Source organism: Engraulis encrasicolus, chromosome 10 (assembly GCF_034702125.1).
Source record: "Engraulis encrasicolus isolate BLACKSEA-1 chromosome 10, IST_EnEncr_1.0, whole genome shotgun sequence".
Taxonomy (NCBI): Eukaryota; Metazoa; Chordata; class Actinopteri; order Clupeiformes; family Engraulidae; genus Engraulis; species Engraulis encrasicolus.
Window position 1 is genome coordinate 15,080,187 of NC_085866.1, and position 13,395 is coordinate 15,093,581.

Genomic DNA, 13,395 nt, shown 5'->3' on the forward strand with positions numbered 1-13,395 from the left:
ATAGAATAATTCGCGACTCAAAATCAGCTCATGTGATCAGATCTTTTATGGAGGAATACGGTGTCAGTGACCCATGGCGGTTTCTGTATCCTCAAGCTAAAAAGTTTTCCTTTTTTTCTCCAGTGCATCATTCATTCTCTCGCATTGACTTTTTTCTTTTAGATAAGAGGTTACTTTCCCACACTCGTACAGTATCTTACAATCCCATTGTAATTTCAGACCATTGTCCAGTGTCTCTTACACTGTCTTTCCCTGAGAAGCCCAACACTCGCATCCCTTGGCGCTTTAACCCACTGTTTCTTTCAGATGAGGCATTTGTTAACTTTGTATCAGTCCAGATAGAGGTGTTTGTGTCAACTAATGTTTCTCCAGGGGTCTCTGCTTCACTTATTTGGGAAACTTTCAAGGCATTCATTAGAGGACAAATCATAGGCTATTGTGGTTTTCAGGCGAAACAGCGAAGGGAACGTCAAGCACAGCTTCTCGCTGATATAGCCCATCTTGATGATAACTATGCATCCTGCCCAACGCCAGAGGTATTTAAAAGACTCATCACCCTCAAATCTGAGTTTGATATTTTGGCTACAGAACAGGCAGAATCTAAATTACTGAATATGAGACATTCTCTGTATGAGAGCGGGGAGCGACCATCCAAGCTACTGGCATACCAACTGCGACAGGCTTCCACATCCAATTTAATTCCTAGAATTGCCACTTCGTTAGGTGTTGTTACTGACCCTCTAGAAATAAATAAGGCGTTCAAAGACTTTTACAGTGCCCTTTATACACCCGAACATAACACGGACCCCCAGTCATTGATATCCTTTTTTGATAACATAACAACAGACATGCCTACCATTGATCCTTCACAGAAGGAGACCCTTGACCAAACTCTCACGGAAAATGAAATAAAGCAGGCAACTTCTGCCATGCAGTCTGGGAAATCCCCAGGACCAGACGGTCTCCCAATAGAATTTTATAAAAAGTTCTCTAACAAAATAGCACCTCTTCTATTAAACATGTTCAATGAGTCTTTATTAAGTGGTACTCTGCCACCTTCTCTCAGACAAGCTTCCATTTCATTAATATTGAAGAAGAATAAAGACCCAGACAACTGTGACTCATACCGTCCTATATCATTACTAAATGCAGATGTAAAAATTCTTGCGAAGGCTCTCTCTTTTAGACTGGAATCTGTTCTCCCATCCATTATACATCCAGATCAAACAGGGTTCATAAAAAACAGGCATTCTTTTTTCAATATAAGGCGTCTCTTTAATATTATTTATGATTCTAAAAATTCCCAAGGTCCTGAGGTAGTCGTCTCAATGGACGCGTCCAAAGCGTTCGACCGGGTCCAGTGGGATTATCTTTTTGTCTGTCTATCTAGATTTGGCATTGGCGAGAGCTTTCTTTCATGGGTGCGGCTCCTGTACACTTCCCCTCTGGCTTCAGTACGTACGAACGGCAACTCTTCTGACTGTTTCCCTCTCTATAGAGGTACTAGACAGGGCTGTCCTCTCTCCCCTCTCCTCTTTGCAGTGGCAATTGAGCCGCTAGCTATTGCACTCCGTAAACTTGAGACTTTTAAGGGAATAGCGCGCCATGGCATACAACAAAAAGTGTCATTATTTGCTGATGACCTTCTCTTGTATGTCTCTAATCCATTAGAGTCTATGCCACATATTCTTGAGACGTTAACACACTTTGGGACCTTATCTGGATATAAACTTAATGTTGATAAGAGTGAAGTCTTCCCTGTTGGCAAAAAAACTACACTGAGCATGTTAACACAGCTGCCCTTTAAAGTGGCAAAAGATGGGTTTAAATACTTGGGTGTGGCAATCTCCCCTGACTTCAACAACCTCCTTAAAACAAACTTTGAAGAATTATTTTCACGTGTCAAAGACGATCTCAACCGCTGGTCATTACTGCCTTTATCTCTAGCTGGTAGAATCAACTCAGTTAAAATGAATGTCCTCCCCAAATTTCTCTATCTCTTTCAGTGTATTCCTGTATTCATTCCCAAAGCATTCTTTCACCGTTTGGATATGGCCATATCACAGTTTATTTGGAACAAAAAGGTTCCAAGGTTGCGTAAAGCGGTCCTACAAAAACCTAAAAATAATAGTTGTATGGTTTTACCTAATTTTCTATTTTACTATTGGGCTGGCAATCTGCACATAGTGAAGTACTGGATGCGGGCAGATCCTAAGGAATCCCCTGTTTGGTGCCAGTTGGAGTCACTTTCAAGTACACCTAACACTCTTTACGCACTGGTCACTTGTGTTCCCCTATTAAAAAAAGTAAATTGTGGAAAGAATGCGCTTGTTACATCCACACTGCGTATATGGAGGCAGTTCTGTAACCATTTAGGAGTAAAAACTCCATCTGTTTTCATGCCACTTAGCCGTAACCCCCTGTTCCCTCCTTCTATGGAACCTGGCAGTTTCAGGCTATGGCGCCAGAAGGGCTTAGCTACAGTAAAAGACTTATTCGTGGATGGGGTATTTGCTACTTTTGAACAACTAGTTGAGAAATTTGAGCTTCCCCGCACAGATTTTTTTAAGTACTTACAAGTACGACACTTCTATAGGAAAATATACACAGACTTTCCCAATTTGCCTCCCGATATCTCTGTCGACAAGATTTTTAAGATACCTCTCTTTCCCAAAGGGCTGATATCCATACTATATACAACTATACTATCTCTTTGTTCCTCTTCTGATGAAACCTTACTCGAACTCTGGTCTCAAGACTTGGGAATGGATTTGACAATGGTCTGGGATTGGATCCTTGGCCGAGTTCACTCGTCTTCAGTATGTGCTAGGCACGGGGTGATTCAATGCAAACTCTTGCACCGTGTATATTGGACAAAGGCTAGACTATCCCGCGTCTATCCTAACACTGATCCACTTTGTGACAGATGCCGTCAACACCGTGGCACTCTGGTACACATGTTTTGGACATGCCCCTCTTTACATACATTCTGGTGTTCTATATTCTCTTCTGTTTCAGATGTGCTGCAAATTGAATTAGACCCATGTCCCATACCAGCCTTGTTTGGAGTCCTCCCTGATACCATTAAGATATCTTCATCCAAATTAGACTTTGCTGCTTTTCTGTTTCTCATAGCTAGGAGGTTAATTTTGATTTACTGGAAATCTAAACATCCCCCCTCACATTCCCTTTGGATAAAAGATGTCCTGTTCTTTTCAAAACTCGAAAAGATTAGACATTTGAAGAAAGGAGCTGTGTCTAAATTCTATAAAGTCTGGGAGCCCTTTCTTACCCATGTTGAATCCTTAGACATGCCGCTGCCAGATCCACTATGATGTAACTCTCCTTATGTCTTCCATTTTTATTGTAGACTTAAGACCACCCCCCACCCCCCCATACCCCCCTTTCCGATCAGATGTCTCTCAGAACAGTTTTCCTGTTGATGACTACTTTATGTGTATATATTTCTTTTTCTGTTTTTGTTTTTGTTGCTGTTGTCATTGTTTGTTGTTTTTTGTTGTTGTTGTGAGTCCTGGTTTACTTCTTCTGTTAGCACAGCCTATAAGCTCAGACGGGTGGGTTGATGGGAGGGGGGTTGGGTGTCCTGTTGTTAAAGATATTTCATATGCTATTTTTGTTTATATATTTTTTCTTCTTTAAACCAGACTGTATTGTATTCCAATTGCATCTTCTGAATGTAATAAGAAAAGTCTTAAAATAAACCGTGGGAGAAAAAAAAGGAAAAGGTGAGCGCCGTCAGAGAGTTGGATGCGCCCACCAATGTACATGAACTGAAACGTGCATTAGGCATGATAAACTACATGAGCAAATACATACCAGACATGGCAAACGTCGCAGGCCCACTGTACGATCTCCTAAAGGGGAAGATGGCCTGGACCTGGGACCAGCCACAGCAGCGAGCGTTTCAGCGCTTGAAAGAAGCCCTCGTCACCTCGCCTGTACTGGCCCACTATGATCCACAGAGACCGACCGCAGTGTCAGCGGATGCGAGTAGCTACGGGATGGGAGGAGTCCTGCTCCAGCTGCACGGAGAGAGCTGGAAGCCTGTAGCGTACTGCTCCAGAAGATTAACGGACGCGGAAACCAGGTACGCTCAAATCGAGAAGGAATGTTTGGCGGGAGTATGGGCCTGTGAGCGGTTCCAGAAGTACCTGGTTGGCATGGACAAATTTAGACTCATAACAGATCACAAGCCGCTGGTGCCGCTGATAAACAGCAAAGACCTAGACGCGGTGCCTGTTAGGTGTCAGAGACTTTTGATGAGGCTTATGCGCTTCAATGCAAAGGCCGAGTACGCACCGGGCAAAACGTTGGTCATATCCGACGCACTGTCACGCAGCCCGCTGAAGGAGAGTTACAGCACCACGGAAGCGGTCATTGCGAGCCACGTGAACGCAGTGACACACAGCTGGCCTGTCTCACAAAGCAAGCTGGACCGGATCAGGACAGCCACGCAGGAGGACCCACAGCTCCAGCACGTGAGAAAGCTGATCAGGGATGGATGGCCCAAACGAGTGAGTAGCACTTCACACAGTGTTAGAGACTTCTACGACATGAGAGACTCACTGTCTGAGTGTGAGGGCCTGATCACGCTGGGCTGTCGCATTGTAATCCCACAGGCCTTGAGACAGGAGGTGATAGACCGCCTACACGAGGGACATCAGAGCCTGTCCAAGTGTAGAGAACGTGCTCAAGAGACTGTGTGGTGGCCCAAGATGTCAGGGGACATTAAAAGAAAAATTGACAAGTGCAACTTTTGTCTGACAAACAGACGCACTCAGCGCAGAGAGCAGTTACTGTCAACACCCCTGCCTGAGAGACCTTGGCAAAAGATAGCCACAGACATTTGTGAATACAAAGGAAAACAATACTTAGTAATATCAGATTATTACTCACGGTATCTGGAGATACTACACTTACCAACCACAACTACAGAACAGGTAGTGAGGTCCATGAAAGCAACATTCGCCAGGTTCGGAATCCCTGAGCTTTTAGTCAGTGATAACGGGCCCCAGTATACCAGTGATGCTTGGAAAGAGTTTTGCAGGCTGTATGACATTGAACATTCCACATCCAGCCCGCACAACCCACAAGGGAACGGGCATGCAGAGCGCGCTGTGCAAACTGCAAAGCGCATACTCAAGCAGGACGACCCCCTATTGGCTTTAATGAGCTACCGTGCCACCCCCACCACATCCACGGGAGTGAGCCCGGCAGAAATGCTCATGGGGCGTAAGATTCGCACCACACTGCCATCTCTAAAGAAAAACCTCATTCCAAAGCAGCCAAACCGTGACCTCATCCGTCGCCGTGATGAAGAAGCCAAACAACAACAGGCATTCTACTACAACCGGAGACACGGAGCGAGGGACTTGCCACCCTTGCACACAGGTGACCACGTCCTGTCCAAGCTGGACGGGGAGAAGGTGTGGAAAGGTCGAGCATCGGTGCAGCAGGAGTGCGGCACGCCGCGCTCATACCAGGTGAAGTCGCCAGGAGGAGGAGAGATGAGGAGAAACAGGCGTCATCTTCAACAAGTGCCGCCACCGATGGAAGAGGGCAACCTGCCACAGAGCCAGAGCAAGAAACACCACAACACGGCTCTGACCAGGGACTGTGTGAGAGTAATGTTAAGAGTCCTACAGTAACACCAGAAGGACTGACAGTGACCAGGTTTGGTAGAGTTAGTAGACCTGTGAAAAGAATGGACATGTAGTTAAGCAACTCAGAGAACAGTGAATTTAAGTTTTATTAAGAATTTAAGTTAAGTTTGAGTTATGATTTACATTTTGAAGTAATCTGAGAAGTACAGTATCTTAAGGTTAATGTGTAAAGACAAGAAAGAAAAGCAGTAACTCTTTTAAGTTGTTTAAACTAACAGGTAATAAGGTTTACTAATTATAAGCTTAATGTTGTGACCCCATGTTATAGAAGTATAATAATTTGAGGGGGAGATGTCAAGGTATCTGTAATGTAAAAGGTGCATTACGTAGTCAATACATTATATATAGCAAGTAACGCGAGAGTTCGTGTGTTAGACAGACGAGATCTAAAACATGTAAGCAGCATGACATATGCGAGTTGTTAATAAAGCAGACAAGTCGAATTCAGTAAGCTGTGTCGGCCAACAGTTTATTTGACATGGTGTCAGAAGTGCTCTAGGAGAGAACACACGCACAGAAATGGCAAAGTTCAAGCCACCGGAAAACTTCAACTTTGAGAAACCGGGAGAGTGGCCGTCGTGGAGACAGAGATTCGCACGATTCAGGTCAGCTTCCAAGCTAAGCCTCGAGGATGCCGACGTCCAGGTTAGCACGTTAATTTACGCAATGGGCAACGAAGCCGAAAATATTTTCAAGACTTTTACCTTCACGGAGGAAGAAGACGAAAATGATTATGAGACTGTCTTGGAAAAGTTTGATGAGTATTTCATACCAAAACGAAACACAATTGGGAGGGAAAGTAATCTCATCGCCCCCTGCTGGCAACGTTCCAACCCCCTGCAACAAATGAATGTTTTTTTTCTTTGAAAAATTACATCTCGGCCCTGACGACGAAGTAGAAGTAGTGGCAGTCATATTATGGGCATGTTGGCCCGTTTTATCGAACCAGGTGGTAAAATGTTCGGTTTTTCACTGATCTGAGCTGATTTTAATATTCTTTAAAAAGCTAATACAGAACTACACTGACTGGCATGTGTGGCTTGTTTACTCCATGTAATTAGCATAGCCAAATTAGCATAGCCAAACATGAGCCAGAGAGGTGGTTACTCGTCACAACAGAAGCCATCATATCTACTAGAGAATTTAAAACCATACCAAAATGATCGCGTGTATATATGTGTAATAAGAAGACAATGTGGAACTCATAGGATTACAAGAATGTGAAGATATGCGAAGAACTTGCGTTCGTTCGCGTTCATTTGTTTCTCTGTGTTGTCAACGAGGCGCGAAGCACAGCATGCTGGGAGCTGTAGTCCGTTTCCGACCAGATTGGCACAATTTCTATTTTTCTTAAAAGGGCAAAAAATGACTTTGGATTTTCACAGGTAGTAGTTCATCCTATTGTGTACGCTGAAAAATGGGTCGTGTTTGGAACGTAACCTATAGGATCGCTGTTTTCCACTTTCCCTCCCAATACACGAAAGGGCATGCTTTTACCAAAGGCAACAGAAACCAGGGGAAATGGCGGAGACATTTATCCGAGCCCTGCACGAACTGAGTGAGAACTGTGAGTTTGGCGATAAGAAAAATGAACACATAAGAGACAAATTGGTCGTTGGGATAAGGGATAAAGACCTGTCCAGAAAACTGCAATTAACTTCTGATTTAACCCTCGAAAAGGCAGTGCTTATGGTGAGGCAAGCTGAAGAGGTAGCACAACAGATAACCCAGCAAGAGCAGCAGGCTCCACTGGCGGTGCAAGCAGTGAAACAAAAGAGGTTCGTGAAGAAAGGAGGGAAACCGCAGGGAGAGAGGAGCGGAGGACAGCAGCAGGGCTACCAAGGGGAGAGCAAGTGCAATCGGTGCGGTAATGAAAAGCACCAAAATGCAGCCAAATGCCCAGCAACAGATTCCGAATGCAGGAAGTGCGGGAAGAAGGGGCATTGGGAAAGAAAATGCTTCACAAAGACTGTGAGGGAAGTTAACCAAGGAAACGACGAGGACGAAAGCTTCTACCTTGGCTGTCAGGCTGTCAGGGAGGTAGCGACCATCTAGGAAGGAACGTCGTGGAACCAGGGGTGTGGTGGGCCAGCGCACCCCCAGTCTCGCTGCCGTCCTTTAGCACGTGCTGTGCAGTATTTCTGTCAGGGTAGTCATGGCCTCCCTAGCGGTGGTGCGCTCGCATGGAGTCGTCAAAGGGCAAGGCCTGAGACCCACATCCTCCCTGGGGCCGTTCTCGCCTTGGGGAAACTCTGAGGTGACATAGGTGGTATAATGCGAAGCAGCGCTTGGCCGTGTGCCAACCTGGTGCCGTGTGACAGTTGAGTGAATTGGGGAACTTCAGCCCAGTCCACTCTTTCAAGGTGTCTGCAAAGGCCTGCAAGGTGTTACCTGACTCTTGCCATCTGATGTGCTGAGTGAGGCATGGGAACGCCCCCGCATGACGTAGCCAAACGCAGACAGATGATGTAAATCAGGTTATGCAAGGTGTCAAATTGGTCCTGTGAAGCGCAGTTCTGGGATTACAGCGAGACCATGCGGTACATGAAGGTGAGACGCCGGCGCCTCATGCCAGTAGCTAATGTAACCACCAGGGTGCGCTACTGAGCGCAAAACACCTTTTGACCTCTTAAATGCCTTAATGCAGGCTGTTCGTGTAAAGGAACAATTGGAGCTGACGTAATCAAAAATAGAAAATGTGTCATTAACAACAAACAATTAAGAAGACATACAATAAATAGTGGCCTCTGGGGCATGCAGCAGCAATTTGTAGACAGACAGTGCTTTAGTGAATAGCAAACAGGTGTACTACATACAATATGCACACGTGATCACTTCAAACAAAATAAATCAAGGAAATAAAGGGTACACACATTGATCACACACCTTATATTGCACACAATATTCACTGCACACTAGATAAATATTTGTAAGCACTAATGACTACTTGATAGGACACTGCACACGTTTTGCACTGCAAGCCAACACTGTCCTCAGGCAAATATATTGCACATAGCCCCAGATGATTAAATGAACAAACACAGACATACACTCGTGCACACACTGACTCACACACACAAGCAACAAATAGACGATGGACAGGAGTCACACTGCGCTGGGCCACGTCGTGGCTCACCAAAAGCCCCAAATTGCTACAAGACAAACAGATGTGAGATCAACCATGTGAAATTACGACTCGGCCAAAACAAGCGCCTAGAACTAGAAAGAATAAACTTACCTCGCATTTTCGCACTACCGACACAAACGTCCGACTTCATGGCCGCACAGCAAACAACAACCTCCTGGCTCAACTGCACCACCAACAAAGCAATCTTTTGCAAGCTCCCGCCACCATTTGAAATGACATGCCACCTGTGCCACCTAATTACGCTCGGTACGCAATTGGCTTGCGTCGCCAGACACCAAGTGGCACCTCCTACACAGCACTATGCTCTGCCCGCTACACGTGCAGCAGTCCGGACACGACTCATAGGCGTGCTTGTAGTAGAGGCATACGGTGCAGACTGTGGGTCTTTCTCAAAGCCTAGACTAGTGTCCTTCCAAGTGTATCAGCCTAATTAGTCACGTCCAGTGATTGGATACTTTTTGGTGAACTCTACAGAATATCCAATCACTGGGTGTGACTAATAAAGGGTATCCAATCACTGGGCGTGACTAATTAGGCTGATACACTTGGAAGGACACTGGCCTAGGCTTTGAGAAAGACCCATTGTTGTGGGTGTCCTCCACAGAGATATTAAATCCATAGTCGTTCAGGCAGGGGCGAGAATCCTGAAAACGCCTCGGAAGACGCCATTTTCACGGTTACGTGGGGAAAACAATGATTTTGTCAAAAAGACAAGTTTTTAAAAGTCACCAGATTCACCAAAAAGTCGCTCAAGTCGCTAGATTAAGTTTTTAGTCTCCAGAGGACGGCAAAAAGTCGCTAAATCTAGTGACAAAGTCGCTAATTTGGCAACACTGTGTTGCTGAATATATCTGAAGTGAAGGAGGCAGGACCTCAGCTACGCAGCTCATTGACCTACAGGCATGATTGAATGCCCCATATTGAACGCTCTCTGTCTCGTTCATCTCCCTAAGTGAGCCTGGGTTACAGTTCGTAATTTATAGTTTTTTACTCAAAGGCTGGTGACATGCTTGCTACTACAGGACATGTGTATGTGGGCACTTTTCATGAATGAACGAATTGCCATGCAAATTTTGTGTCAATTTTGTCTGCAGGGAAACACCTCACACAAGGTTCACAGACATGTGCGAATGGTACAATATTGAGAAAACCGCGAGAGGCAATTTTCTGATTTTAGAGTTGAGGGGTTGAGTTCGCAGTACACTCAAACAATGGTGGATAACATTAAAGGAACAAATTACTCATAGAAAATACTCAATTACAGTAATTTCATTATATATGTAATTGGTTAATTTTCACCCCTGTTTAATTCATATTTTATGTCATAAATAATCTGTTTCAGTGAGAATTGTATTGCTGGGCAAGAATGAACTGGACAATGCCTTAATGGGAAACCTCATTGTGAGAAGAGATGCTTTTCAGACTGAAGGTCTCGAAGCGTCGGAAGAACAAGTCAGTGAGCGAGTCAGAGGCAAGGTATGGGGCCGACTCGTTACCGTTATCAACCCTCCTGACCTGTTTCGTGCAGATGACACCCTGCTCACAGCCAGAGTGAAAGAGTGTGTGTTCCTATCCGCTCCAGGGCCTCATGCCTTCATCCTTGTTCTGCGGCCTGGAAATTTCACAGAGATGGACAGACAAAAGGTGAAATCTATTTTGAGCAAGTTTGGCCATGAGGCCTTGAGTTACACCATTGTTGTGAATGCACAACATGAGTATGCATCTTTCTCGGATAAAAGAGAGGATCCTTTCTCCCTGATGTTAAGAGAGTGTGACTTGAGACTTTACAGATTTCACCAGAGTCCAGTTCTTCATCTCTTTGATATTGTTGACCGTATGATGGAGAAAAACAGAGGGTGTCATCTCGCATGTGCCGATACTGACGGTGCCACCACAGGGACCTCACCTCAGCCAGGTGGGAAACACACAATGAAAAGAGGAAGAGAGGTTGATTTGGCTGACAATGGAGAAGGGAAGAAGAAGAAAAGAGATGGTGAGAATCTCAGTAATATATTGCCAATTTAATTTTCATGTCCATTTTATTGGTCTAAAACAGACACATTAAGTGAATTACATGGCTCTATTTGGTCACCACTGTGAATTCCAAAATGTTACTACAAATAAAGTAACATGCTAGGCATATTAGCCACTAATAGGCAGCATGTTACCTGTCACGTTGCTGACAAAGCTAACAATGAGCTCTCCATAACTCCACAGTACTCTCTCTTTTCTGTGACTGTGTGACTTGTAGCTTTGTTCAATAACATACAGAGGCAGTTTCACCAAGCTCCTGTGAGTTTTCTTGTCGCGATAGCCAGACTAGAAACCCACAGTATTTATTCTGTCCATTACAAACCACCGATATTTCGTTGCCTACAGAAAAAGAGATCATACAGCAGGGACAAGGAGTTATGGTACAGGTTCAACATAAACTTGAGGAGAAACTCAGACAGCATGGCTGCTCCAGTACAACACTTACTGACTACATTAGGTAGGTGCCTGTTTCAGTCAAATAATCATCATTCTGTAACTGTAATTCCGACAATTTACTAGAGAGTAAATGTACAAAATCTGTCCTCACAATCTGCCTTTGTGTCAGTGTCTGATACCTGTGTGTTTGTTGCATGTTCTTGGGTTTGGTCACTTGTCAAAAGTCAAAAAGTGTATACTTTTTTCTCATTTGGATTTCCTTGTATAGGCCTATTTCTTGGTCTTATAACAAATTGATTTACACACTCAGAGGCATGTTAATGTATGGATATCATCTAGCGTACTGTATCTTGGGCATCAAAATAACGTTCTTCACACCTCAAGACAACGTTTTTAACTGCATCAGGCTGATTCAGCTCTTTTTAACACACTTCATCACTTTTTCGTCCCAAGTCACTCTCACATTGGTCTTGGACTCACTGTTACCTTTAATACAGTATATACTATAACCTATATAAATATGCTGTACTGGTGTATGGTAATACTCCCTTCATCTGCTTTATGAATGAATTTTCCTTGATCTTCCTTAATCTCCTTTAATCTAAATCTTAATATTTCCATTTTTTATTTCTCAGTGTCTTAATCTTTATCAATAATTCTTTTGGTTCCCTGTGCTACTTTGGTGTAGTCTGTCTTACAGCCGCGAAAAAAAAAAAGAGACCACTTTGAAATCAAGTTTTCACAATTTACTACTAATAGGCGTGTTTGAGTAAAATTAACATTGTTGTTTCATTTTATAAACTACTGACAACATGTCAGTATGTGTGACTCCTGACACATTTTTCCCCTTGTATAGTGCCAGTATTTGGGACTTGCAAAAGATACCGTCAAAGAAAACTACCGTTGGAGTGTTTGGACCAACAGGTTGTGGGAAAAGCTCCTTGCTAAATGCCATCCTTGGAGAGCCTGACCTGTTACCAACAGGGTCATTGGAAGCCTGTACATCAGTAATCATACAGGTGGAGGCCAAGACTGGGGGAAACTACAGAGCGACTATTGATTTAATCTCAGAAGAGGTTTAATGATTTTCTATTATTACTAGTCCTTTTTTAATCATTCTTACTCACTATCTTAAAGGTAATATCAAAACTTTCTTTGCTAATTTGTAGGAATGGCGCAAAGAGCTGAAAAGCCTACTTAGTTATCTGGAAGAGCCCAAGGACGAGAGGAATGAACGGATCTGCAAGATGGCAGAAGACAAGATTAAAGCATTGTATGGCCATAACGCAATTGGAAAAAGCTTTCTTGGACTTCTGAAAGGCAATTGTAACGTTACTGATCTGCTGAGATCAACTACCATATCTTTCACACATTCTCAGGTGAGTTACAACACAATGCAATATTGTGGGTATGTATGCAGTGTAGTGTGTACTTAATTAATAATATGGCTATCTTTTAGTAACAAAACAGTGAGGCAACGTGATGCAAGATTTTTTGAGTTGTTTTCTCACTAAATAAAGTAGGCCTACTTTGAACTTTGAAATAACTCTTACTAAATAATTTGACTTAAAAGTGCACTGTGTAAGATTGTTGCCAGAATAGGAATTGCAAATATACTGCTCATTGAAATTGTCCTGCCTATTGCCAAATTTGATCTTTTCATGAATATTTACTAAGTAATAAAGTAGTATTTAGGCCTACTATTATGACCAAAGTAAAAAGACCAAAGTACAGTAAGTTTTGCAGCTAAAAATGTCTATTTCTGGAAATTCAAAATGGTGGACCATCAAGAAGATCCCCCTTTTCATGTATGAAAAGTGCAATTTTCCCAGTCATACTGAATACTTATAATTTGATGGTGGTGGTAAGTATTTGTTAAAAAGGTAACATTTGTGAATGGGCAGCATGGATTCTGGAAATGAACTACTAAAAATATTACACAGTGCATCTTTAACGTCTACTCAAGGCAAAGTATCTGGTTAAACACAAAATCAAACTCTATACCTCCATGGGACACATCAAGTTTATGGTGGCAATTTATTACTTTTACCAGTGCACCTGACATCCTATCAATATTTCTTACTTTTACATTTCTACTGATACACTGATTCCTACCGCTCTTCCGTATCTATG

The 13,395-nt window shown here is 43.4% G+C and overlaps 1 protein-coding gene across 2 annotated transcripts in view; it reads left to right on the top strand.

The window, feature by feature from the left end:
• Positions 1-13,395, top strand: part of LOC134456677 (nuclear GTPase SLIP-GC-like) — a 43,218-nt gene that overhangs the window by 17,737 nt on the left and 12,086 nt on the right. For both annotated transcript variants that reach the window (XM_063208130.1, XM_063208131.1), the window contains exons 2-5: positions 10,175-10,825; positions 11,212-11,323; positions 12,119-12,338; positions 12,432-12,641. In XM_063208130.1, coding sequence (XP_063064200.1) covers positions 10,175-10,825; positions 11,212-11,323; positions 12,119-12,338; positions 12,432-12,641 — 1,193 coding nt within the window. The remainder of the gene's footprint in view (positions 1-10,174; positions 10,826-11,211; positions 11,324-12,118; positions 12,339-12,431; positions 12,642-13,395) is intronic.